The sequence below is a fragment of the Molossus molossus genome, unplaced genomic scaffold, assembly GCF_014108415.1.
Source record: "Molossus molossus isolate mMolMol1 unplaced genomic scaffold, mMolMol1.p scaffold_m16_p_19, whole genome shotgun sequence".
Lineage (NCBI taxonomy): Eukaryota > Metazoa > Chordata > Mammalia > Chiroptera > Molossidae > Molossus > Molossus molossus.
Window position 1 is genome coordinate 20,006,987 of NW_023425354.1, and position 26,358 is coordinate 20,033,344.

Below are 26,358 nucleotides of genomic sequence, written 5' to 3' on the forward strand. Positions count from 1 at the left end.
GCCCAGGCCTGTCGGGAAGACCAGCTGGAGCGCTGGGCCTTCGGGCTGGGAGCGGCGAGGCCGTGGGAAGCAGGAGTGCCATTCTGAGCAGGACCCTGGGTGATGGACTAGGACACCACGTCTGGGCCTCACTGTTCCCTCCTCATTGTCACCTGTCACCCTCCAGCATCGATGTGCTGGGCTCCGCACCTCCTGCCAGCCAGAGGCGCTATCGGAACTGGAACCCGCCCCTGCTGGGCAACCTGCCCGATGACTTCCTCCGCATCCTGCCCCAGCAGCTGGACAGCACACAGGTAACGGTGGATGCCGCCCCTGCGCGCCTCTGCTCGCCCACAGTTCGGGCCAGCTCCGTTCGCTTTCTGAGGTTCAAGCTCAGGCCCGGCTCTTTCTGTTGCCCTGGGTTTGTAGGGAAAGAATGCTGAAGCGAAAGCCTCATTTCCTGTCTGGGCCTGGAGGTTTCCTGTTCCAGCCAGGGAAGGTGACAGCCCTGAGAGACTGGCTACAGCCATCACCCCAGGCTTGAGGGAGGTGGGCATGGGGACAGACAATGGCGGAGGGCCAGGGCACCTTCCCTTTCCTGGTAAAGGGCCAGAGACCGCCTCTCCCCACCGGTTGGCATGTCCCAAGGCATTCTTGTAGAGGGGTGTCACCCTGAGACAGCCGGTGCAGAGACAGTTTTGAGTTTGGGGATCACCTTCCAGGACTATTGAGGTTGTAGGTAAAGGGATAGGGTGGTCCAAGAGAAAGGAAAAGTCGCTTCTAAGTCCTTGCTGCTTCCCCAGCAGAGAGGACTCTGGCCGTGTAGTTGGATTCGGGCCTGTGACTAGATCCTGAAAGGAGGTGCAGGCCCCAGGGTGCAGCTGGAAGACCCTGGGGGAGGACATGTGTTCACCTAGATGTGCACAGATGTTTATGCACCGTGTGTCCTTGTGAATAGGCATTCACATGCGCGATCTCCTCCTCAGGGCAACCCTGGGGGCTCCAAGACCACCAGCAGAGAGGGAGGCCTGCCCCCCACATCCGGGCCCGGGCCCGGGGACCAGGAGAGCCGCTGGAAGCAGTACCTGGAGGACGAGAGGATCGCGCTCTTCCTGCAGAATGAGGAGTTCATGAAGGAGCTGCAGCGCAACAGGGACTTCCTGCTGGCACTGGAGAGAGGTGGGGCACCCCTGCGGCCCTGCTCTGCCGCCCTTCTCGGGGGCTGAAGGAGTGGCTGCTCTCGGCTGTCGCCTTGGGGCTTAGGAGAGGCAGGGAGCTGGAGGCCAAGGGTGGCATCCGAACTGTTGAGACATGGTCCCCAGCACAAGATCCTTGTGGGAGCCCCAGAATCCTGCCAAGGGGGACCAGCTGCCCCTTCCCCTTCTTCCATGTTCAGAGGAAGAGAGTGTGCCCTCTCAGGCCCTCTCCTTCCCCCAGACACGGGCCTTGCCACAATGTCTGGTGCTCCAGGAACAGTGACGGGTCCGTGGGTGCCAGCGTGGGAGCCTCCCTGAGTGGAGGATGTTAGAGCAGGGGTTCATGGGTTTTGGGGGTGTTCAGGTGGTCCTTGGCCCAGGGACCCTGCTCTCTAGCCTGGCTGCCTTTCCCCTTCAGGGTGAGAGCGTGTTGGGGTGCAGTTTAGCGAGAGGGCCATGAGAGGTCTGTCTCACAGGTCCCAGTGGCAATGTGTGTGTGTGACTGACAGCGTGTCACAGGGAGGTGTGCAGGGAGAAGGGCAGGCTGAGACAGGCCCAAGGCCAGCCCCAGCTCCGCAGCAGAAGTGCTGGGGGTCTCGGAGCCTTTCCTTGTAACGAGGGGGCTGGACTATACGATCTCTCGGGTCTTCCCGATTGTGACACGCTGCCATTTCAGTGCTTGTCAGGGCAGCAAGTCCTGTGATATCGCCGGTTCTTTGACAGCCAGCAGACGTGTGTGTGTGCACGTATTTCGTGTGTGCTTGTGTGCAAGCCTGGGGCTTGGCTTCCAACCACCGCCTCGGTCTCAGCCCAGGCGCTAACTTCTCTGACCTGAACGTGGTCCTTTTCCAGATCGATTGAAATACGAGTCCCAGAAATCCAAGTCCAGCAGCCTGGCTGTGGGAAATGACTTTGGCTTTCCCTCTCCTGCCCCAGGTAACCTTGCCTTCCTGGGAGAGAGGCCTGGAGGGCACAGGGGCTCGCACCCCAGCTGTGCTTTGCATGTTTGGAGTTGGGGGTAGGGTGAGGGAATGGGCTGGCGGGAGGGTCTGTGTCCCCACCACTCTCGCTGTGGAGTGAGACGGTCCCTCCACTTAGCAGCCCTGAGTCTGTACAGTCCAGCGGCTGCTGGAGCCCACAGCTGCGGTTGGCCAGCAGGCTAGCGGAACTCCTCAGCGGTATCTGGAACATGGGCATGAATGGCACATGCCACACTACATGATGTCCCGTGTGGGGAGGACGGGCAAGGGCTCAGAGACTTACAGGCCCTGGTCTCTGCCCTGGGGGAGCTTACGGAGATACATCCAAGAAATGAGTAGACCAGACCAACAAAGCTGAGGACACACTGCTGGTTATAGCAAATGTATCGGAAGGAGAAGGGCGGGATCAGTCTGGGAAGGGGTCACGCATTCGTTCATTCGGTAGTTGGGGCATATCTGCCGTGGGCCAGGCCCTGCCCTCTTACTGGAGGAAGAGACGTTTGAGCTTCATGTGTAAGATGGTGCAAAGCAAGAGCCCTAAGCGGCTGAAGCAGGGCCAGGGGTAGACAGCAGCTGCTGGGACACACAGACAAGGGCCAAGCTGGGAACATGGGGCAAAGAGGCCGAGAGACCCCTGTTCCACACTCGACATCTGGGCTTTGCCTATGTATGTGCATAGTGGCTCCTCGTCAGCCATAACGCTCCGCACACACGCCTCAGAGCCAGAATCCACAGACCGTCCATGGCGCGGGGGAGGGGGGCAGGGGAGCTCAGCTGATTCTGGCTCGGAGGAGAAAATCCTGTGGATCTGATTCACAAGCCACAGGCTGGGAGCTCAGGCCCCACCAGATGTATATCTGAGGGTTTTAACAGCAGCCTCTGTCCTTGATCCTGACTTAACCATAGATACTAGGGCCACTGAGATGGATCAGAATGACTCACAGGGGACTTAGCAAACACTGTGATTCGGATTAGCCGAGTTGCAGGGTAGAGAGCAGGGGCTTTCAAAGGGCTATAAGAGACCCAAGTGGGTGCTGAGTAGGGGCGGGGACTCGGGTGGCCAGCTGGGCGCTGACATTGGGACTAGCCCCATGCTCATTCCTCCTCACTGTCCACGCAGTTAGAAACTTCATGTCTGGGGGAGAAGTGGAGGGACTGACCTGGAGGGAAGGAGGCAGGTCCACCACGGGTGAATGCCTCCGCTGCACCTCCCACTACCTCTTTAAGTCTCACACCCGGCGGGATGCAGGCAGGTTCCCCAGGGCTGTGAGTGTGGTCGGGTGCGAGGGAAGGCTAGGTGTGCAATCTGGTGATCTGCATGGTGGGAAAAATTCCCACCACGGCTGATTTCCAGCTACCAACGTGACTTCAGGGATGTGGAGCTGATCAGAGAAGCAGCTGGCCAGGAGCCCATGGGAACCATTTCTCCACACATACAGCAGACCATAGGACTGTCCCTCTTTTTTCTTTTTTTCTTTATTTTTTTATCCTCACCCGAGGACATTTTTCCATTTTTTGTTCAGATAGCGTAGGAGGAAGAGAGAGAGAGAGAGAGAAACATCGACGTGAAAGGGACGCATCGAGTGGTTGCCACCCACACGACCCAGCCAGGGCCGGGGACAAACTGCAACCGAGGTATGTGCCCTTAGCGGGAACTGAACCCGTGTCTCTCTGGACCGCAGGCCGATGCTCTAACCGTTGAGCCAAACCGACCAGGGCTCTTTTATATATTTTTTAAGATTTTTAAAATTGAGTTTTACAGAGAGAGGGATGGAGAGCGGGGAAGAGAGAGAGAGAAACATTGATATGAGAGTGAAACACGATCGGCCGCCTCCGGCACATCCCCTACCAGGGATTGAGCCCAAAACCCAGGTGTGTGCCCTGATCAGGAATCTAACTGGCAACCTTTTGACGCATGCGACACTCAATGAACTGAGTCACCAGCCAGGGTGGACTGTCCCTCTGTTTAGAGGAAGAAAGTGAGGCTCAGGCAGGGAAGTAAGTGCCCCTCAAACCCCAAGAGTGCTCCTAGCTTCAAGCTCCATCCTGGGTAAGGAAGAAGCCTGCTCTTTGCTTCCTTCCTCAAATAGCAGGACTGGGCTGAACCCCTGTCCTTCGGGGCAGCCCTGACCCACCTCCTGGGGCCTCGGGCAGACACTCTTCCTCGCTGGCTGGCCCTCAGAGGTGTCTCCCCCATCCAGGAACCGGTGACGCCAACCCTGCTGTGTCTGAAGATGCCCTATTCAGGGACAAGTTGAAACACATGGGCAAATGTGAGTCCAGCCCATGTACCCTTCCCAGATCTCCTCAGACAGGCCCTCATGGGCGGGAGGGGGCCCCCGGAATTTTTTATGCAGCTGACTCTTGGTGAACTGAAGTGACACTTTAATCGTCGGCTGGCTCCCTGAGCCTTCTTGCCTCATCTCCCTCTGCAGCTGAGTCTAGAGACAAATTAAGTTTTAAATCCTCCTGAGCCAGCTGTCTGCAGAAAAATAATGTGCTACACCCACCCCCACCCCAAGTTTCAGTATTCTCTGCGGCTTGCGGGGACTTAGCCGGGCCTGAGTGGGGAGGCGTTCGCTAAACCCACTTTCTGCAGGTGGGAGGCTGCAGGGTCTGTGACCTCTTCCCACAAAGTGCTGCCAGCCAGTATCCCTTCCCCTGCCCGGCCTCCCCACCGCACCCCACAGACAGCCATGCGGAGCGGGGCTGCCTCCTTTCAGGCTCCACTTCAAGGAAAATCTGGGATTAGTCACGGAAATCCCAGAACCATCTCTGGAGGTGGCGAGGGGAGGGGGAGGCGGCGGGAAAGAAAGCCAAGATGCATTGCTGTTTGTCAGGCCCAGAAGGAATACCTAGATCTCGGCTGCCAGCTGTCCCCGGTCCAGCTCCCGGTAGCCTGTGCTGCCCCTGCAGGCCAACCCAGGATGGCAGCCTCAGTCCCTGGGGGCAGCAGCCTGGCATCACCTCCCCAGCTCCCTGGGCCCCGCCCTGGTGGGGATGAGCCGGTGTGCCCCAGCCTTCCCTGAGCCCTCGTTGGTGGGCAGCTCCTGGTGCTCCAGCGGCTGGCTCACGAGTCTCTCTGCCCCCAGCCACTCGGAGGAAACTGTTTGAACTGGCCAGGGCCTTCTCCGAGAAGACCAAGATGAGGAAGTCAAAGAGGAAACACTTGTTGAAGCATCAGCCGTATCCTTTCTGGCCTGGCACTGGGTGCGGTGGTAGGTTCCAGGGGCACCGAGCCCCCGGGCTGGGCTCCCTGAGGCTGCACGCTCCCCCAGCAGTGGGGCCGGGCTCTGCAGCCTCCCCCTCTCCCCGAGCCCCGCCAGACTGCTGCCCATCTCTCTGTGCCAGTCTCGACCACATGATCAGGCTTGGGGAGAGGGCCAGCGTCTTCCATCCCCCACCTCCCTTCTGGAGGCTCAGAAGTTGTCCTTCTGCCTTTGTACTTTTTGTCTGGAGGAAACTACATCTTGGGAGGGAACTTGGTTCTTTCACTGAAATCAGCAAACTTTCCCTGATAATCTCCAGTGAACTGATCTCAGATCGCCTTTTCAAGCATGTTGGCCCTGCCTCCTCACTGTCAATTCCTCGAATAAAAATGAGGTTTTCCACGTTTTTACCCAGGCTCCCATCGCTGAGTGTCAAACAGGGTCCAGGACACTGCAAGCTGAACAGCCAACGGGGAATGGAGAGAATCACTTCTCTCCCCAGGATGGGAGCTGGGGGAGAGCCAGGGTCTGGCTGCTCAGCTGACTCCAAGGAAAGGAGCCTGGGGGAGGAAGGATTCTGGGGAGTGTTGGGGGCCTAAGGCTGGTGTGTGGAAGCTTCCTGAGCTTGGAGTGGCGGAGGACTAGGGGCAGGGAGTTGGAGTTCTACGGCAGTGCCTACCCATCCCTGGGACAGTTTTCCTGAACGGCCGGCAGGCTGGGGGCCGCTGCGTCGACAGCCAATCTCCTGGACGACGTGGAGGGCCACACCTGTGGTGAGGCATGGGGGTGGGGAGCTCGTCTCTAAGTTGCCTGTGATCCCTCTAAGAAGAGGCCTGGGTGTTTCACGGGTGACACATCAAGGGTTGGTGGGCAGGTGCCCCAAAGAAATGGGTCCTCCCACCTGGACCACATTGCCTCTCCACCCCTGAAAGGGAGCCCCCCACACACCTCCACCCAGATCTCTTGCTGGAGCACCAAGGGCCGGTGCTCTTGCTGGGGAAATCCTCCCTGGTGTGTGAGGGGCAGACAAGCTCTTGAGAACCAAGCTCTGGGCAGGTGTTCATCCAGCCCCTCCCAGAGGCCACGTGGACAGAAGACGCTGCCTCAGACCCCCCAGATCCACAGCCAAGCCCTGACCTCTAGGCCTCAGCTAGAGGGACCTAGACAGTGGTCAGGAGACATCTGGAAACAAGGGCTTGAAGGGCCTTGGAGGTCATCTGGATAGTCCAGCCTCCCTGTCCCACTTTATAGATGAGGAAGCTGAGGGCAGATCTTGCCCAAGGTTTTGGAGTCGGGTGGAGCCAGGCTAGCAGACAGGTGTCTGCATCTGCACTGTGCCCTGCTGCCTTCTCACAGACCCCTCTCCCCCAGGGGTGCATGTGCCACCGCAACCAGGGGCAGGCTCTTGCTCAGCCTGGGGACGTGCCTGAGCACGGACATACTGGGTGGAGGGTGAGGCAGCTTCACTCTGCTTTTCAGATGACGACTTCCGGGGAAGGCGACAGGAGGTACCCAAGGTGGAGGAAGCCCTGAGGGAAGGACAGTGAGAGGTAAGGCTTGGAGCTGCCCAGGCGCTGCCTGCCCACAGCCTGCGTGTCTTCGCAGGAGTCCAGAGGCATCAGCTCAAGAAACCAGACAGTGCAGGCTCCGGGTTTCTCCCCTCAGCACGGTGACCGGGGACAGGGCTTCTGCACGGAAACTAGTCTTTTGCATTTCTTTTACTTGCTTATTTATTCATTTGATGAAAGATAATTATACCTGCCGATGCCAGGTGCTGGGGACGGGATAAACATCAGCTTTGCTCTCGAATAGTTTATGGCCGAGTTGAAAAACAGTCCAGGACACACAGCACACGAAAAGACAACGTAAGAAAAACCCAGAACTCTCCCTTTGGCAGCTTGGGGTGGGCGGGGTAGCATTGGCCACAACAGATGAGGAAACAGCCCCTCTCAGGGCAGCTGTTTCTGGCTGGAGCCCTGGCCCCCAGGCTGCTTTTCCTCCTCTCTTCTGTGCATCCTGGGGAGAAAGAGGGAACGTCAACACCCTCCGGGACTCTTCCAACCCCTCCCCCCACCAGGAAGCTGCCTGCCTGTCCTCCCCACAGCTGCTGTCCTGCTCCAGTGGTCAGCATCTGCAAGGCTTTCTTGAGCTCACAGTGTGGCAGGTATGGCCCTGTTTCAGACTGTGCAGACACACCCTCAGGATGGCTGTCATGGAGAAGAGACAAAGCAGTGTGCAGAGGACACAGCCAGGGACACTTAGCAGTGCCCTCTCCCTGCAGCCTGGGCGGCCGGCCTTCACGTCACCCCTGGTTGACTCCCACCACATCCCCCACTAGGCACTTCCAGACCGTTTCTTCTCAGAGGCTTTCCTTACCCACGGAGCTGCACCCACACTTCTCACTTCTCCGGAAGGCTCACGTAGAACCACAGGAGAGGCCCGCACTCCCACTCAATGTTGCTGCCGTCTCCTTCCCATGGGTCCCCAAAGGCACTCCTGCATCAGGACCTCGCCCATCACCTCTCTCCTGAGTCTTCCTGCTTTTCCCTTTCCTGCTCCTTCCTCAATCTACACCCTCCTCTTCCCTGTCTGAAAAATTACCCAACTTGCAAAAAAGTGACATCCTCCTTCACCCATTGCAAGTTGGCAGCCCCTCCCACCAGCCCCAGATTGACACCTGCCAGGTCCAGGGCCGTTTCCTGTGCTGTGTCGTCTGGTGCTCTCCTGCATGCTGTCCTTTTATTTATTTATTTATTTTTTTAGAGAGTGAGGAAGAGAGAGAAACATTGATGTAAGAAAGAAATATCAATTGACCGCCTCCCACACGCCCCCTACTGGGAATTGAGCCTCATGCCCTATTAGAACCGGGACCTCTCAGTCCATGTGAGGATGCTCAGTCCACTGAGCCACACGGGCCGGGCCCCATGGTCGTTCTTGAAACTGCCCTCCCTTGGCTCCCATGGCCGCAGAATCCTGGCCCTTCTTCCTCTCAACTCTGTTCTCAGGGTCCTTTTCGGTCTCCCGTTACTCCTTTAGTTCCTCAATCCCATCTCTCCTGGTAGCTCTGCCCTTGACCCTCTTTGAAATATTCTCACTCCCTACAGCATCATCAATACTTTTACAGTATCAGCAATACTTCTGGAATCTCCATCTCAGTCTGTCCCCCCCAACCCTCTCCGGAACCCCAGCTACACCCACAATTGCCTTCCTAGCTCTAGATGTCAACTCACGGAAGGCCAGCCTCTCCCCCTGACTTCCCCACTTCATTTCTCTTCCTTTCCCTTCTCATCACCTGGCGAACAGCCACTGGCCTCTTCATCGCCCCGCTCTGTTCACGCATCACCACAACACATGCACTCCATTCATCCTTGCTCCCTGAGTGGGTCTTCTGAGTACTAAAGGCTTACGAACTCCTCAGGCCGGTGTGTGGGGCCCACCAAAGTCTGACCCCCATTTACTTTGCTGCTGCTACAGGTGCCCTTAGTCTGGCTCATCTGAGCTACTACAGGATCACAGAAGAGCTGGGCGCTTCCTCACCTCCCGGCCCTTCTCACGCAGTGGCTCCCACAGGAATTCCAGCCCCTCACTCCCTCGTTCGCTGCCAGAGTCCCTGGTGTTCTGCACATGGACCATTTCTAGGAACCTGGAGTGTGTGTGTGTGTGTGTGTGTGCGCGCGCGCGTGTGTGTGTCTCCAGGCAGAGTTCCAAAGCGGACACAGTCCCCAGAGGAAAGAGGATTTCTGTCTTTGGTAGCTTCTGCCCCAAACCATCTCTCCAGGAACCAGTGATGAAAGACCACTGGGCTTCATTGAAAAAGACTTCTCCCATCCTTTCTCCTTACCAGATGACAGCAGTTGCTCCTCGCTGGAGATGGTCTGACCCGGTGGAGGCAGCCGGAGAGCAGTTCCGGCCATCAGTTGAAGAGCCTCGCTGTAGCCGGACAGATGGTGCTTGAGTACCAAGGCCCAGTGAAGCTCCAGCACAGTCCAGCCCAGCCACTGCCACTTTCAATGGGACTTAGAACTTCGGAGTTGCATGCTGTGATTGGAGGAAGGACCTGGGGGTGGGGGTGGGGGGGCGGCAACGTTCGACCAGGGCCCCTTTTGTAGCCAGGCTGTTCTATGGGCAATGAGTGGAAATGCAGGATCCAACCCCCTTCTGAAAAAAAAAAAATCCATTAACAGGCAAAGGTTGGAGTGCCACAAAGGGCAGGATGACCCTACCGGAGGCTCTTTGGCCTGAAGATAGAGGCTTTACCTCCCCCCTTCCCCGTCTCCCCTGCTGGGCCACAGACACTGCCCGAGCCCCTACCCCATTCCCAGCCCCCTTCTGGGCACTTTGAGCCCGTTATTTCCACTGTCTCCTGCACATCAGCCTTTTTCTGAGGCCGCCCTTTGGCACAGACGCGCACAGAGCCCAGGTGGGAGAGCCCTGGGCAGTCACTTGGCCCCTCTGGGGAGTACGGGCCACTGAAGAGAGGTATCTGTTGACTGCCCTGCCTGGGCCCCTCAGGCTGCCTCTGTTACAGGCTGGCACGGCCCCAGCAGGGATGGGGAGGGTGGGCACCCCGGAGCTGGAGGACTCTGGTTAGGCAGGGTACTGTGGGCAAGGTGCAGAGGCTGCCAGCCTGTGTGGGCTCGCCTGGGGCAGAAGGGCTTGCTGGGTGCCCCTTGCGAGGAGCGAGAAGGTGAATGATCCGAGGAGGAAAACTCCGGCCCTACGGACCTTACCCGGCATCAACCACTGCCAAGGGGAGGGAGACCCCCGTCTCCCCGGCCCCGCCGTCCGGATGGGAACGCGCCGACCTCCTGGGAGACCCGGGAACCCTGGGCAGCCCAGCCGTGCGGGACCGGGAGCGGGAGCCAAGCCTTTTCGGGGCCCGGGCGGCCTCAAGTCACCCTGAGATAATGAGGGCGGAGCGGGCGCTCAGGTCCGCAGGCGGAGGCCACCCCGCGCTCGCACCTCGTCCGCCCGCGCCACCACCGCGGCGCGTGACTAGGTTCTAGGAAGGTCGCGGGCGAGCCCTTCCCCAGGGGCGTTGCACCTCCGGCCGGACGTGGCCCCCAACAGGCGCCCCTGGCCCTCGCCCGAGCTCCCCCTGGGTCTGACCCGGGGCGAGGAGGGGCCTCTGGGCCGTGGCCCTGGCCTCTCCACGCTGCGACCCGGCGCACCGCGGGGAAGCCCCAGCCCCACGTCTTGTGTGTGTTGCTTTGTTAGTGTTTTTCTTTTCTCCCCTTTTTTCCTATGTGTGGGTTTTCCCTTGGGGCCGTTTCATAGGAATCCCTGTAATAAAGACCTGGTATTCTCCTGGTGCTCTGATGTGGCCGGCGCCGTGGGCCGACCCTTCTCTCTCCTTTGCCCTGTCGCGCAGGGTGTGGCCCCGGGAGCCCCGAGTCGCCCCCGTGGGCCGCGCGCCTCACTCCCCATTAAAGCCGCAGCGTCTGTACGGCCCAGAGAGCTCAGACCTCTGCAGTGCACTGGCGAGGAGACACCTGCCGCCGCCATGCCGACCTGCTGGCTTTGTTCTGCCAGGTGGCCTTCCTATTTACCCTGGGAAAGCACGCCGCTTGCTGATAGGCAAACACCGACAGGAAAGCCAGCCTTTGGCAACAGCTCCAGCTTGTCACCTTAAACAAACAGAAAGCTTCTAGAGAAAAGGCGGGACTGGAGGCTGGAGGGATGTTCAGGCTCAGATTTCAACGGCCCCGCAGACATCTTCCAGTTCAAATCTGTCTAGTTTTCCCTACTCCCTGGCCCAGCTGGCTGTCTCCCACACCTGGGAACTCACTGCCGAAAGAGAAAGCCGGCGCGCTTTCCCGACGGGGCAGTTCTCAAGGTTAAAATGTTCTTCCTGTGTTGAGCCCAAAGGCCTCCTTGTGGCTTCCACCTGCACATCTTGTTTCTGGGCCTCGGGTCATGCAGGCAAAGGCCACCACTCTTCCCCCTGACGTCATGTTTGAGCTCAGCGGCCTGACCTCTCCCTCAGGACAAACCATGCAGGCTCCTCCTGCCCTCCCTACAAAGTTCTCGCCACACCCTCGGACCCAGGTGGGCTTGTAAATTGGTGTACCCGGGACAGCTGGGGATGCTCCAGACCTGCTGTTTGGACCTGGGTAAACCACGATTATCCTCTAACCCCAGCTCTGTACACTCTTTACTGATACCATGGACCAGTGCCATCCCTGGAACAAAGCACCAACACTGGGACCTTGTTAGAAATGACAATTCTCAGCTCCATTCCAGTCCTGAATCAGCAAGTCTGGGAGTGCAGCCCAGCTTCTGTGCTTCTGTTATATCCAAAGTTTGGGAGCCCTGGTGCCAGGCCAGTACCTACTACTGGCTACACGGTGGAATTACCTGAGTAGTTTCAAACAAACAAACAAACAAAAAACCTGCTGCTCAGTACCCCAGACCAATTAAATAAAAAACATGGCTTGGTTTCTTTTAAAACTCCTCCAGTGATTCAACTTTGCAATCAAGTTTGAGGACCAGAGCACGAAGCAGTCTATTGGGTGTTTCATGTTAGCCCAATTAATCTTGCCTGAGAAATGGTCACTTTACAGATGATGTAATGACAGTGCAGAAAGGTGAAATCACTTATCCAACATCACAAAGCTAGCGAGGTGTGAAACCAGAAAACGGCCCAGGGCTGCCCGACTCCTAAACCTGTGTCCCATCCTCTACACCCCTGCTGCTCAAAGTGTGCGCTGTGGGCCAGCAGCACTGACATCACCTGGGAGCCTGTTCGAAATGCATGTCATCGGGCCTCACTCCAGAGCTCCTGAATCTGAACCTGGGGAGTGTTCTAACAAGCCCTTCAGAGGGTTTGCTACATGCTCACATGCAAGAATCATAGTCCTACAGCCTTGCTGCTCAAAGTTTGGTCTGTGGACCAGGAGTATTGGTGTTACCCGGGAGCTTGTTAGAAACACAGAATTTTGGAGTCTATCCCAGTCCTACTGAACCAGAATGTGCATTTTAACAAAAATTCATCAGGTGACTTGTATGCACATTAAGACTTGAGAAACACTGTTCTAGAGCCCTGGTTCTCTGATGTTTGCATCCCATTCCCAGAGCAGAGATTCTGGTTTAATTGGTTTGGGCTTTAGCCTGGAAATCAGATTGTAAAAGCTCCTCAAGTGATTTGAATATGTGGCAAAGTTTGAGAGCCAGCATTTTGCCTGTTAGTATAGATGAGAATGACAGTGGTTGGAACCAGAGAGGAGGGCCTGGGGGGAGAAGGCAAAGAGGAGTGCAGAGGAGCAGTGTGTGTCGATCCCAGGAAGGAGTCTAGCTGGGCCAGGTGACCTCCCCAGCCACCTGCCCTCACACACCGTGCTCATCTGCAAATCTCGGGCTCTTGGTATGCACAAGGTGATACTCACAGATTTATCTCCTCCAAAAATGCTGATCCAGGATATCTGGAGTCTGGTCCAGCCAGTTCCCCTCCCCTTTTGTATGCTTTGCTGTCCCCAGGGCTCAACCCCAACTTAAGAGAAGGTCATGGAGTCTGGACAATCCTGTGCCCAGAAGAACTGGCCTGGTTATTACCAGGCTGGGGTCTCAACCCTCCCTCTGTTCTTTGAGGCACCTGGTAGGGCATTGAGATCGGAGGAAAGACAGGAAAAGAACTTGTTTGGTAGCAGGTGTGGGATGATGAACGTGAGAGCTGACTGAGTGCTTACTGTATGCTAGTCACTTTTCTGGAGTACTTTAAATATGTTATTTTACCCAATCCCCACAACTACTACATAAAATCAGTATTACTCCCATTTCACAGATCAGAGAACTGAGCCACAGAAATGTTAAAGTCCTTAATTTAACATCACCCTTAGAAAGTGGTAGTACCTGCATTTGAACCCTGGCAGCTGAACTCTAGAACTGGTGCCTAAACAGTAAACTATAGGGTGGGGTGGGGAACAGGTGGTAAGACCTAGAACCCCTGCATAGATGCCATGTGTGGAGCACAGAAAGGTCCACCTGCTTAAAAACATTGCCATCGTGATAATATGACTCAACAGTGTGCATGGAACTCACCTATTAGCATTCTTTATTTGGTTTAAAAAACAATCTCTTACCATTTCCATTACATGTTAAATATGCTACTGAGAGAGGAGCACATGAACCGCTTTTGCCCATTATCACGGCATAGATTGATTTGTTAGATTAGCTGGCTGGGCCAGCTGGAGGAAGATGTGGAAATTTCTGAGAGGGGCAGGAGAGGAGGGTTGAAGGGGACTGTGTAGATCTACTGCCACCTGGTGGTTATCTCTCAGAAGCAGCAGTAGCTGGCTACTGAAGGCCAGATACAGATTTCCCAGAAGGAAGACATGAATACCTGTTTGGCCTGAGGCCAAACAAGGGGAATTTACCGTGTTCACGTCTTATATTTTGTAAAATTGTCTTTTTTCTTTCTTAAAAGGGCCACTAAGATTATACAAGATTCAGGCCTCACACAGCCAGCAAAGTTTCCTCTGCTTGTCATTTCTAGAGAGTCATAGTTCCTCATCAGGTCAAAAGGATTATTCCAGGAACTGTGAGGTAAGGATCTGTGAAGTTCAGATTTCAGGCCTTATTCCAGACCCACTGAGTCAGAATCCGCGTTTCCCAAGAACCCAGGAGGTTCAGGAACACATTAAAGATTGGGTTGCTTTGCCTTCCGCGTCAGCCTGGAACTGGCTGCCTTCAAGGGTCTCACCCCCGCTGGGAAAACTCCAACAGACACATTCCAATAATAAAAGGCCCAGGCCCAGCTGGCTCCTGTTTCCTTGCCTGCAAAAGGAGTCACAGTGATACAGACCTCCCAGGGCAGGTCTAGGTCTCAAGTGCTTCTCTTTCCTCTGCTGAACTCACCCTCCTTGGGTGCAGAGTTGCTGTTTGCTGAAGTAATGAATGGGCAGCCATGTAAAAATGCCTCGCAAATTGCTCCATGTGATTTAATTGTAGGTGTGATTCAATAAATTGTGATTTATTGCTCTTAAGCATGGGGTGGTCAGAAATCGTTATTATCACTTCTATTCATTGAGCAGTTACTACACAGCGGGCACTGTTCTAAGCTCTCTGCAGGTATTAACCCACTGACGCCTCATAACAAGGCTATATAGTGGGTGCTATGATCATGCCCATTTTACAGCAGACAAGGCTGAGGCCCAGAGGTTTGTAAAAGAGATCTGTCCATCAGTGAGGCCAGAACTGGAAATGACCAGGTGCGTGGTGGGGGGCAGGGTAATCTCCATTCAACCACAGCTTTCTCCCTATGGGTGTATCTGGGGAAGGCCTTCGGGAAAAAGAGCTGGGTGTGAGCAGGCAGCAAGGGAGGGCTGAGATGGTTGCATCCTCGTCTGTTCTAACTTGGCTTTATTCATCCGCGCTGTTCACTAGAAAACTCTTTCTAAGAGCCAGCTCTGGGCCAAGCACCAGGCTGGGTGTGAGAGGCAGAGATAAGAGCTCTGGTTCCTGCCCTCAGAGAGGCCCAGTTAGATAGGCTCAGACAAGTAAACAGAGTTACAACCCGAAACTGTGAGAGAGATAAGCTGAGGGAGGGAACACACCCTGGGGACACAGTCACCCAGTCTAGCTGAGTGTCTGCAGGAAACAGCCCGCAGGTGAGATACAGCACCTCCTCCCTGAACACCTCCCTTCTAGCCGATGTACTGCTCCTTGTGCTGTGCATAGAATCTATTCTATTGCCTTTCTTCCCTTTGAAAGCAACAGCTGATTTCCCCTGATCCTGGCTTTCTGCCAAAGGTGAGTAGCAATATTGATGATTTCATCGATATGTGGTGATTTCCACTTACCAAAGCTGTTCTGCTATTGGGCATGCTCTTCCCCTTTTTGTCTGACGAACTCCCAGGCGCTATTTACAAAGCTGTGGGCAGAGTGTAGGGAAACCACAAGGGATGGCCCGGCCGCCAAGGCTGGTAACTGAGGGGAACAGTTTGCTGTGTTTAAGTCTGAAGGGATGAGGGAAGGAAGTGACTGCAACCTGGTGAGAGAGAGTTGTGTGAAGAGGCCATGTGGTGGGAGCTGGGGCTTCATGTCCTGCACTGTACAGGAGGTCAGGGCAACAGAGACTGACTTCACTCTCCGGCTTCCTTCCAGTCCCCTGCCAAAGCCTCCCATTAGCAGTACCAGCTGGAACTCAACTGGGAGCAGAGGGCAGGGGACTAGGGGATGCAGCCTATACAAGTCAGCCTCCTGGGACACAGAGCAGGGTGAGGAAAGGCACGGAGTACATGAGGATCTAGATGGGCAAACGAAAGCTACTCAGCACAAGTACTTACCAATGTTACAGGCTGAGTGGTGTCCCTCCATATGTTGAAGTCCTAGCATCCAGTACCTCAGCATGTGACTGTGTTTGGAGACAGAATCTTTAGAGAGCAGCGTCGGAAGAAATTGACCTGTCAACACTTTGATCTTGGCTTCTAGCTTCCAGAATTGTGAGAAAATAAATTTCTGTTATTTAAGCCACCCAGTCTGTAGTATTTTGTTACTGCTACCCTAGGAAACTATACAATCAATAAGCCATTCAGCACATAAGCTATCAGCTATGAATTTGCCTCTCTGTCCCTCCCACTGGACAGTCAGCTTCTCTAGGACTCAGCACAGGGTCAGGTAGAAGCTTAAATGTTTGTGGGATGGGTGGATCATGTAACAAGAAAATAAAACAATAAGGCAATCTATGAAATATCCTCAAAATGCTGCAGTCCCAGGTGGCGATCTGTGGTTTACAGGACACAACAGCAATAGTGATGCTGTAACAGCCATCAGACTCCTTAGCTGTGGGGACTCACTCTGTGCGCTGTGAGGAGGGCTTTAGAAGAACGATCACTTTCACTCTTGCACAAGCCACGCAGATAGCTGATACTGCCATCCACATTCTAACACATGGAGAAATAGGCTTGAAAAGTTATGGGACTTGCCCAAGGTGACCTGATTGGTGGGCACATCTAGAGGGTGAAAGAGTGGGACTAAAATGGGACCGAGTGGCAGAGTAAAAAGAGTATGATCTTTTGGAGAATTTGTAAGCTCTCTTTCCTCATCTGTAAGATTGTCAGAACATTACCTATGACATCAGGTGGTTGAACAACTGACTGAGAGAACCCAGATTCCTGGGGCTGCATGGTGTGAGTGTACCAGCCCCTTGCAGCCTCCAGAGGCTGTGGTGAGAAGAAAGTGGGCCTCTAATGCCTGCCCCCGCCTGCCTAACAACTTCCTCCCCTATTATGAATGAACATGCCCTGGGGTGCACACTTCCTGTTGTAGGCTCAGAGGGTTCCCAGTACAGCTTTTTTTTTTTTTTTACCCTCACTCGAAAACATTTTTCCATTTTCTATTCAGATAGGGTGAGAGAGAGAGAGAGAGAGTAACATCGATGTGAAAGGGACACATCGAGTGGCTGCCACCTGCATGACCAACCAGGGCTGGGGATAAACTGCAACAGAGGTATGTGCCCTTAGCAGGAACCGAACCCGGGTCTCTCTGGACTGCAGGCCGACACTCTAACCGCTGAGCAAAACCGGCCAGGGCGGTTCCCAGTACATCTTGCCCCCACATCTCCATGGTCCCCCTACTGTACCGGACAACATTCTGCTCTCTCTGTCACAGAATGATTAGATATGATGCTGAAGGGGAGATTTTAAAGGCTTGGGAAGAGGAGAGAACTTCTTTAAGAAGATCTAGAGAGAAAATTCTTGCCTTGCAATTCCCCTCCTAGGGAGGGCTTGGGTCTTTGGGTTCCCTCCCTGAACTTGGAATAAACCCTTCTAATTCGTTAGCAGGGTAACTGCAGTGCCTCTGGGGGCAGGCCTGAGTGGGAGAAGGGCTGACAACTGGCTCTGACTTGGACAGAATTAGAAACTTGTTATGAGGCCTGGGAGGACTATATTTAACTGGGAGTGTGTTTGCTCTCCTTCTAGCAAAGCCTTCCAGACCTTCTTAGGACTGGGAGGTGGGAGCAGCCAGAGCTGTGCTCTCTTCTGTTCCGAAGGGTCCTGCGGCAGCAGTGACACCCACCTCTCAGTTTAGCCCTGGGCCTCAAATCACCCTGTCCCCTGACCCCGGGGACAGTTTGCCTGACGCCCTCTGTTAACTGGTCTCCAGCTTGAGGCACAGCTGAGGAAGCAGTGTGGAGTTCTGGAAAGAGCCCAGCCTGGGCTGTAAGCTTGGCTGTGTCAGTTACCTATCCGACAAGTTATTTAACTCCCTGAGGTCTCACTTTCTAATCTATAAATAAGATAATAATAGCCACCTAGTGGGTAGGCGTGTGGATTCAACAAGATAACACAAACCAGCAGTAACTACTCATCACACATTCCTTTCCTCCTCCTCACCCACCTCCCATGGAGCAGGAAGGCCCAGGGATAACTTGATGCTCTTTCTTGCGGAGAAGATAATGGGCTCCTGGGAGATATTTTGTGTGTATGTGATCCAAAACATTTCATTGGATTAAAAAGTTCATATATAGCCCTGGCCGGTTTGGCTCAGCGTCGGCCTGCAGACCAGAGAGTCCCGGTTTGGTCCCCACTAGGGGCACGTACCAAAAAAAAAAAAAAAAAAAAAGTTCATATATAAATGCAAAGTCTTTACAGGTCAAATTCTGAGGGATAAAAAAAGAAAATATTCTCCCTTCCCCTCCTGCAATTTTACTGGAGACCACCAATGTTCACAGCCTCGTGTGTCCTTCCATAAGTTTCTATCCTCATACAAACACAAACACACACACTGTAAAGTGTTTTCTTTTTAACAGGTTAGGGTCCCACTAAAGGTGTTTCTCTGAAACTTCCTGTTTCATTTAACTATAAGTCATGGGCATCCATCTAGGTACATACATATCTAGGTAAAAACCAAGTCGTTTAATAGCTGCATTAGATTCCATAGAATATATGAACCATAATTTTCCAGCCATATCCCACTAGCCAGATTTAAAAAATTTTTTTACCACCACAAACAATGCTGCATTGGCGACCCCTGCATAAATGTCCCCATGAAATTGTCCTTTAATTTCTTTGGGGGAACTTTACCCTAAGTATGACTATTGGGCCAAAAGGTAACCCTGAGAGGTTACTTTCCGCAGATTTTTGAAGTTTCCTTCTCGGGATTTGTTTGTTCTGGACACTCTTACTTTGCAAGCTCCAAGGGGGGCTAGGCAGCGACGCCTCCCGGGGAGAAAACACTAGTTGCGGGCTGCCCACCTATTAGACCGGAGGCAGGTGGCGCTGCAGGGCCTAAGGCTTTTGTGGGGAGCTTGGGCTCCAGTGGGACCCTGGGCAAGTGGCTGCCCCTCCCCTGGCCTCGGTTTCCTTCTGTGTAGTCTGTGACTCCAACCAAGACGAAGCATAGTTGGGGCCCAGAACTGCTGACCTCCTGCTTGGCTCCCGCAGGACGTGGCCTGCGCCTCCCACCTCTCTCCTCGACACCTTCCCACCCCGCAGTCCCCCTAAGAGGAGCTGACACAGTGAGGCCAGAAAGGGTACAGAGACCAGGGCAATGCATCCGTCTCCTAAATCGGTCATTTATTGCTTCTGCCTGGCCGTGGCTGGCGCCCTCCTTTCCGCTCGGCTATCGAGTGCTCCTGTCTGAACCTGGCCAGCCGCCGAGGCGCGCCAGTCGGCCGATCCTTTGCTTCTGCCTAGCTCCGCTCTCCCGTCGGGAGTGCCGTCAGCCGCGAGATCGCCCGCTCGGCTCGCAGCTCACGCCTGCCGCTTCCGCTTCCGGTGGCCCCTGACCGTGCCGGGGCAGAGGCCCGGGCCATGGCGGGGAGCCGGCTGGAGACCGTGGGCAGCATTTTCTCGCGGTGCGTGCTCGGAGCCGGGTGGGCCGAGGGGGCCTCCCCCGGGGGGGCTCTCAGCCGGGGCGGGTGTGAGCAGGGCGAGGCGTTCTCCAGGGGGCGGTGACTGGGCCGGGGCGCCCGTGCGTGCTTCCTCTTGCTTCCGAAGGGTTGTGCTCGGCGATGTCACTCCTCGAATGTCTGACTTCCACGTTCAGGGTTGCACCTCTCCCTTCCCCGAGTCTCTGGGTCTCTAGGAAGAGGAAGGAAGGGAGAGGGGTGGGACGCACCTACGGAGATGGAAGGACTTACCTCCCCGAGCTGGGCTAGGGTGGTTTGGAGTTTGGAAATATCTTCCCTGTAGATGGGGAACACCCCGGCTCCGCGCTTTTCCGGGTCTGTGTTGCGGACTCCAGCTGACGCCCCAGACTGTGGGTTAGACTGACTCAGGGCTCAGACAAGCTGTTGTAGCTGACCTTCGTTCTTGTCCTTCCTCAAGGACTCGGGACCTCATACGGGCCGGGGTACTGAAGGAGAAGCCCCTCTGGTTTGACATCTACAACGCCTTTCCCCCGCTGAGGGAGCCGGTCTTCCGAAGGCCCCGCTTGCGATACGGCAAAGCCAGAGCTCGCATCCAGGACATCTTCTACCACGAGGATCTGATCAGAGCGTGAGTGCCGTGGGGCGCAGCAGAGCTGCAGGAGGAGGTTTAGCTGGCGGGCCGGTACCTTAAATAGGAACTGAGTCGGGGCTTGCCCTGTGGAGAACGCCTTGTAAATTTAGCCAAATTAGGGGATCAGTGCCCTCCCCAGGTGAGAGAAACAGTAGTTCTGAGAAGTGGAGTATGGGGCCCAGCAATTGACAGATCGTTGCACTTGTAGCTACCTGTTTCTACACGTCTGTTGTGCAGCAGGCGAGTGCTAAGCACGTAACAAACAGTACATTTAGGCCTTACTCTAACCCTGCAAGGTAGGCATCATTTCCTCCATTTCAGTCTTGAGGCTTAAGGAGGTCAACACTGGGAGTTAACTGACAAAGCCCTTTCTCTCAAATACTTATGTCGGTTAGTTTTAGTACTGGGAATTTGTATGGTTTCTTTTGACTTAAATGTTAAGATCAGAAATTGTACCTAATTGAAGTTAATACATATTCCTTGTCCTTACCCCAATTCCTGGATGTAAGAAAAAAGAATTTATCAAGTTATTATATTCTCTATTGAGGTCCAGGCACCTTTCATTTGAGCCCCCGCCCCAACACACACAACAATTCTTGGGGCGTTAAATACTTTTTCAACACTTTTCTGTTCAGGTTCATGGGATGCACGTGGTCAGCATGCTTTCCAGGTTCATTTATATTAAAATTATTTGTGTGGATAGCAGTTGGAACTCGGTAAATAGATCATTGGACAATGTGAAATATTTTATAGTTCTCTCTTTTACTGTCAGTGCCAAAATAATAACACCTTGTATTTAAATAATGTTTTGAACATTTATCTTTGTGGCTCTTTTGGGGAGGGGTGTTTTATATTTTTAAGAACTTATAACAACAAAATAAATTTCAGATGTATCAAAACCTAAATGTAAAAAAAAATGAAATCATAAAAGTACCAGAAGAAAACATGGAAGAATTTAAAAATAGTCTGAGTGATAAAGGCCTTTTTTTGTGTGTGTGTGTGAATTTTTTTATTTATTTTTTTGTTACAGATATTTTACCTTTTTACCCCATTGGCACCCCCCACCCCACCCCACCTCCGCCCCGTCCCCGCTTAGTTGTCCATGTCCATTGGTCATGCATACATGCATATAATAAAGGCCTTTTGAAGAGTGACATAAGACCCAGAAGCCTTAAATGAAAATATTAAAATTTTCTGCTTAAAAAATGTGCCATAAGCAAAATCAAAACTCAGCCAGCATACTGGGGAAAAAATGGCAGCACATATGACAAAGGGCTGATTTTCTATTTTTACTGCTCTAAAGTTTGCTTATAAGTCAGTAAGAAGCCTAGCTGGTGGGACTCAGTGGTTGAGCATCGACCCTTGCACCAAGAGGTTGCCTGTTTGATTTCTGATCAGGGCCCAGGCCCATGTTGCAGGCTAGATCCCCAGTAGGGGATGTGCAGGAGGGAGCCGATTGATGTTTGATCGATGTTTCTATCTCTTCCTCTCTAAAAAAAAATCAATTAAAACATATTTTTTAAAAAAGTCATGCCCTGACTGGTTTGGCTCAGCGGTTAGAGCGTCGGCCTGCGGTCCAGAGAGACCCGGGTTCAGTTCCCGCTAAGGGCATGTACCTCGGTTGCAGTTTGTCCCTGGCCCTGGTTGGTCATGTGGGAGGCAGCCACTTGATGTGTCCCTCTCACGTCAATGGTTCTCTCTCTCTCTTCCTCGCTCTCCCTCCCACTCTATCTGAACAAAAAATGGAAAAATGTCCTCGGGTAAGGATAAAAAAAAAAAAAAAGTCAATAAGAAAATGACCACCAAATGGAAAAATCAGCAAAGACATGGACAGGTTACAGAACAGGAAATTCAATTTGCTTTTATTTATTTATTTTTGTACAGATAGAGTGGGAGGGAGAGAGAGAGAGAGAGAGAAACATCGACGTGAAAGGGACACATCGAGTGGCTGCCACCCGCACGACCAACCAGGGCCGGGTACAAACTGCAACTGAAGTACATGCCCTTAGCGGGAACAGAACCCAGGTCTCTCCGGACCGCAGGCCAATGCTCTAACTGCTGAGCCAAACCGGCCAGGGCTTCAATTTGCTTTTTTTTTATTTTTTATTTTTTTATCCTCATCCGAGGACATTTTTCGATATTTTGTTCAGATAGAGTGGGAGGGAGAGAGAGAGAGAGAAACATCGACGTGAAAGTGACACATCGAGTGGTTGCCACCCACACGACCCAACCAGGGCCGGGGACAAACTGCAACCAAGGTACACGCCCTTAGCGGGAACCAAACCCGGGTCTCTCTGGACCGCAGGCCGATGCTCTAACCGCTGAGCCAAACTGGCCAGGGCTTCAATTTGCTTTTAAACATAATAAGATACTCAGTCTGTTTCATAAGAAAAGCCAAGACTACCATGAGTTACAATTAAAAAAAATTTTTTTTTCTTTATTTTTAGAGACAGAGGAAGGGAGAGGGGGAGAGAGAGATAGAAACATCAATGAGAGAGAACATCAATTGGCCACCTCCTGCATTTCCCCCACTGGGGATTTGGCCTACAACCTGGGCATGTGCCCTAACCGGTAATTGAACCAGCGACCTCTTGGTACATGGGTCTAGGCTCAACCACTGAGCCACACTGGCTGGGCAGAGTTATACTATTAAATTGACAAAGATCATAAAGTTGGAAAATGTAATTCAGGGTATGAGGGAGTAGGCACTGTCATATATTACTGGTGTGAGTGTAAATTGGCACAACTATTTTGGAAAGCATTTTGGCAGTTTGGAAGGCCAAATTACATGTGCTTATACCTTGATCCAATAATACTGTTTTTATGAATTTATTAGACTTATTTGCACAGTGCACTAAGAAACAGAGATAAAGGTAATCATTGCAGTACTGTCTAGCATAGCAAAGGACTGGAAATAATATACATGCGCTGGTTTGAAATGATCTTTAAGAAATACTAAGTAAAAAAAAGGCAAGATGTAGAATAATGCTTCCTACCCTTGACGATAAACAGTGTGGCTAGAGATAATGATAGATGCCTATGTGCTTGTATATTAGTAGAATATTCCTGGAAGGATACACAGAATCTGGTTAATCTTACTTCCTGGGAAGAGAATTGGGGTGTATAGGTAAGGAGGGGTGTTACTTTTCACTGGATACCTTTGTGGAACATTTGATGTATTTACCATGTGCATGCATCTGCTTACTTAAAGTAAAAAACCAAAGACTGTTAGGCTCAGGCTATGTAGGTCATGTTATACTTAATTCCTTAGGGCCTACCAGTTGTTTCTTGGTCTCTTCTTGGCCATGATCTTATATCATGTTGTTTGTATTTCCCAGGAAATTTTATTCAGCTTATGGATCCGGTCAAAAAGCTTTTGATCTGTTCAATCCAAACTTCAAGTCTACCTGTCAACGGTAAGCCATTTTATAAACCCTGGGTGACTTATTTTTTAATTTTTAAGGATTTAGTAATCAGTTGGGGGAGTTTTGTTGAATTGCACTAGAGGAGAACATTGTTCCCGTAGGAAGGCCTGCTAAGGGAATGCTTTACCCCCTGTAACAGCATGTCTTCAGAGCTCACAGGATACAGACCTAACGTGACTGCTTGGAATTCCAGGTTTGTGGAGAAGTACATTGAGCTACAGAAACTTGGAGAAACAGACGAAGAGAAGTTATTTGTGGAAACAGGGAAGGCTTTATTGGCCGAAGGTGTCATTTTAAGACGAGTAGGAGAAGCAAGGGCTGTGAGTATTTTATTATCAAAATTGTCAGTAGGATGAGTTGTCCATTTGTCAGAGGTTAAAGGAAGGCTTGGTTTTCTTTTCCCAACTTTGGTTCATGTTCCCAACTCCAGGTCAAATACTCTTAGATGGAATATACTGGAATTTTGTGGTTATGACTAATACTAGGAAGAAGTGAGTTGTCAGTAGGGCTTTTGAAATTGTGCCTCAGTGAGGTTTTATCATGTTTGTTTGTTATAACAGAGTTGACCTGAAATAGTAATGTTAAATTTTTGACTCAGTGGTGGAATGTACCTGAGTCATATAGCTTCAGCCAACTACTTGAGTGAAAACGGTGTAGCTCAGTGGTTGAGCGTCGACCCATGCACCAAGAGGTCGCTGGTTTGATTACTGGTCAGGGCATATGCCCAGGTTGTGGGTCTGATCCCCAGTGGGGGACATGCAGGAAGCAGCCGATCAATGTTCTCTCTCATCAGTATTTCTATCTCTCTAAAATCAATAAAGAAAAAATATGAAAACAAAAAGAAAAAAATAATAACATCTGTATGACATGCTTATGTCTGGTCTTCTAAGCAACAGGACCATAGTCACGTTTCCTGGAAATCTGAACCCACGGATGTCAAACCCCAAACTGTGTTGGAAGAAAAACAGCCTCTGAAGGAAGTCCCAGAGCACCTGAAGAGCAGTTGAAAGGCCTCCCGCCTCCCTGAAGAGCTTGTACCACGCACACTGACCTCCGCACTGGATTCACTAGATGGATGTTGAACGACTTTTCACAGCTGAGCTGTGTAAATGTTTCTGGATCTCGAAGGCCTTATGTTTGCCTTCTTTTAGTTCCTATTGCTAAGTTGTCATAAAGCTCAGTATCATGGTTTGAAAGAAGCAGTTATGTGAACTTTTATGTTAGAATGGTATTAAACAAAGAATTCCCTAGCTGCTTATAATGTAAATTTACTTTAAAACTGTAAATAGCATGAGGAAACCTTTGTAAGTATTGTTCAAATGGGACTCATTCTGAGTAGGTTTGCTTGGATTTTGGTGTTAGCATGTGGGCTGGTGGTGCCCTGGCCACTGTGGCTCTGGTGGTTGGGCATCGTCCTATGCACTGAAAGGTTGACGGTTCGATTCCTGGTCAGGGCACATGACCGGGATGTGGGCTGGATCCCAGGGATCCCTGCTAGTGGGTGTGCAGGAGGCAGTCGATGAATGTGTTGCTCTTGCATCGATGTTTCTCTCTCCCTCTAAAATAATAAACACAAAATGTGGGCTGGCTATCTCTTGTATGTTTCTCTTCTCTGCATCCATCAGACTTGTACTTAACATACAACGTGGTTCCTTGGTCAGTTGTTTCTGTGTGCAGATCATCTTTGTACTTGTTGTTGTAGAACTATTGGTCTTAAGAGGCCAAGCTGACCTGTGAGGACCTATAATTGAAAATAGCCAAAGGCCAAAACTGTAACTTCAATCTCATGGATTGACTGTGCTGAAGACAGCATAGGCCTGCGCACACTAGGCTTTGTTGAATGAAAGAATAATTACATCCAGCTCAAGACTGAGTTCAGATGACACCTCTTGGATTGCCCAGAGGGGCCCCAGAGGGGGCCAGCCAATTCAAATGATGCTCTCCACCTGCATCCACCTGCCTCCCTGGTGTCCAGGTGTGCCTACAAGTCCTAACAACTGTCTCGCTTTCTTCATTTCCATATCTTTTATTAAGTAAATGGTACATCTCCTGAGATTGTTACCTTTGTATTTGTGATGAAGCCAGTGTTTTTCAGCTACTGGTAATAAACTGCTTCAGCTATGTCTTATTTCAAAACTTGTGTAGCTTTTGTCCCGTATCCTTTGTGTACAGACACCTCTGTCTCCTGGTAGACTAAGGGTGGGGCACCCATCTTGCAGCCTGTACACCTTGCACATTGGTGCTCAAATAATGGGAGGTGAATGAGTACATGAGGCCAAAGCAGGTCTCAGCTGTGTTGCTTCTCCACCCTCCCTGCCCCCACTGTTACCACTGCTTCCTCTTGTTTGGGGAAAGCTTTTGTCTTAGATGGGGAAGTCCATTTCACCATCAACAACGTTAGGCGACCACTGGATTCTAAATACTGGGCCAGGCCTTGGGAGGACTTCAGCAGGTGGAGGAGATGGTTCTGTTCTCAGAGGAACAGTTGGGGGTCCCTCATTACTTCTCTAAACCTTATGTTTCTGGGGTTTAAAGGGAAGTTTTTTATTTTTAAAAGGAACAGCAATACTGTTTGTGATAACAGCAATAGGAAATACATAAGAATAAATCTGAGAAAAATGTACAGTGAAAAGTATAACAATATAAGAAAATAAAGGACAGTTTCTTTCCCATAATGATGAAGAGTTTTTTGTTTTTTTTTTTATCTTCACCTGAGGACATTTTTCCATTTTTTGTTCAGATAGAGTGGGAGGGAGAGAGAGGAAGAGAGAGAGAGAAACATTGACATGAAAGGGACACATTGAGTGGCTGCCACCCGCAAGACCCAACCAGGGCCGGGGACAAACTGCAACCGAGGCACGTGCCCTTAGCAGGAACCGAACCCGGGTCTCTCTCAACCGCAGGCCCGACGCTCTAACTGCTGAGCCAAACCAGCCAGGGCTGAAGAGATTTTTAAAAAGCTATTTGTTGCATACTTCTTTAAAAATTCATACATGCACATGGTTCCAAACTTAAAGACAAGAAGCCAGTCTCCTACCCCTGTGTCTCAGCCACCCCTTTTTTCTCCCCCAAGACCACTGTGATCACCATTTTCTTGCCAAAAATATTTCGGACCTGTGTACGGGGAC

At 52.0% G+C, this 26,358-nt stretch overlaps 2 protein-coding genes, 1 long non-coding RNA gene and 1 pseudogene across 5 annotated transcripts in view; all 4 read left to right on the plus strand.

Moving 5' to 3' along the window:
- The window catches only part of CUEDC1 (CUE domain containing 1), an 81,484-nt gene extending 72,213 nt beyond the window's left edge, over positions 1-9,271 (plus strand). Inside the window, exons 4-11 of the mRNA XM_036270014.1 lie at positions 167-293; positions 966-1,158; positions 2,028-2,111; positions 4,357-4,428; positions 5,248-5,341; positions 6,079-6,137; positions 6,844-6,914; positions 9,209-9,271. Coding sequence (XP_036125907.1) covers positions 167-293; positions 966-1,158; positions 2,028-2,111; positions 4,357-4,428; positions 5,248-5,341; positions 6,079-6,137; positions 6,844-6,911 — 697 coding nt within the window. The 3' untranslated portion in view covers positions 6,912-6,914; positions 9,209-9,271. The remainder of the gene's footprint in view (positions 1-166; positions 294-965; positions 1,159-2,027; positions 2,112-4,356; positions 4,429-5,247; positions 5,342-6,078; positions 6,138-6,843; positions 6,915-9,208) is intronic.
- Positions 9,272-9,834: 563 nt separating this feature from the next.
- LOC118634071 lies at positions 9,835-10,938 on the plus strand (annotated as a pseudogene).
- A 3,960-nt stretch (positions 10,939-14,898) lies between these two features.
- Positions 14,899-15,834, plus strand: LOC118634652. The gene is made up of 2 exons (XR_004960384.1): positions 14,899-15,111; positions 15,659-15,834. It is a non-coding gene; the product is annotated as an uncharacterized LOC118634652 (long non-coding RNA).
- Positions 15,835-19,072: 3,238 nt separating this feature from the next.
- MRPS23 (mitochondrial ribosomal protein S23) lies at positions 19,073-25,897 on the plus strand. Of its 3 annotated transcripts, none has more exons than XM_036269879.1 (5): positions 19,073-19,159; positions 19,632-19,802; positions 23,144-23,221; positions 23,370-23,550; positions 24,121-25,897. In XM_036269879.1, exons 1-5 carry the CDS (start codon positions 19,116-19,118, stop codon positions 24,235-24,237), a joined length of 591 nt encoding a protein of 196 aa, XP_036125772.1. In that variant the 5' UTR covers positions 19,073-19,115; the 3' UTR covers positions 24,238-25,897. The 3 variants fall into 3 exon arrangements, with proteins under 3 accessions (XP_036125772.1, XP_036125773.1, XP_036125774.1); XM_036269880.1 differs by having other exon boundaries at positions 24,127-25,897; XM_036269881.1 differs by having other exon boundaries at positions 23,424-23,550.
- Positions 25,898-26,358: the final 461 nt, after the last annotated feature.

Coding starts and splice junctions, on each gene's coding strand:
- MRPS23 (XM_036269879.1), top strand. CDS start 19,116: ATGGCGGGGAGCCGGCTGGAGACCGTGGGCAGCATTTTCTCGCG. Junction 19,160..19,631: donor GTGGGCAGCATTTTCTCGCG/GTGCGTGCTCGG, acceptor TCCTTCCTCAAG/GACTCGGGACCTCATACGGG. Junction 19,803..23,143: donor CACGAGGATCTGATCAGAGC/GTGAGTGCCGTG, acceptor TGTATTTCCCAG/GAAATTTTATTCAGCTTATG.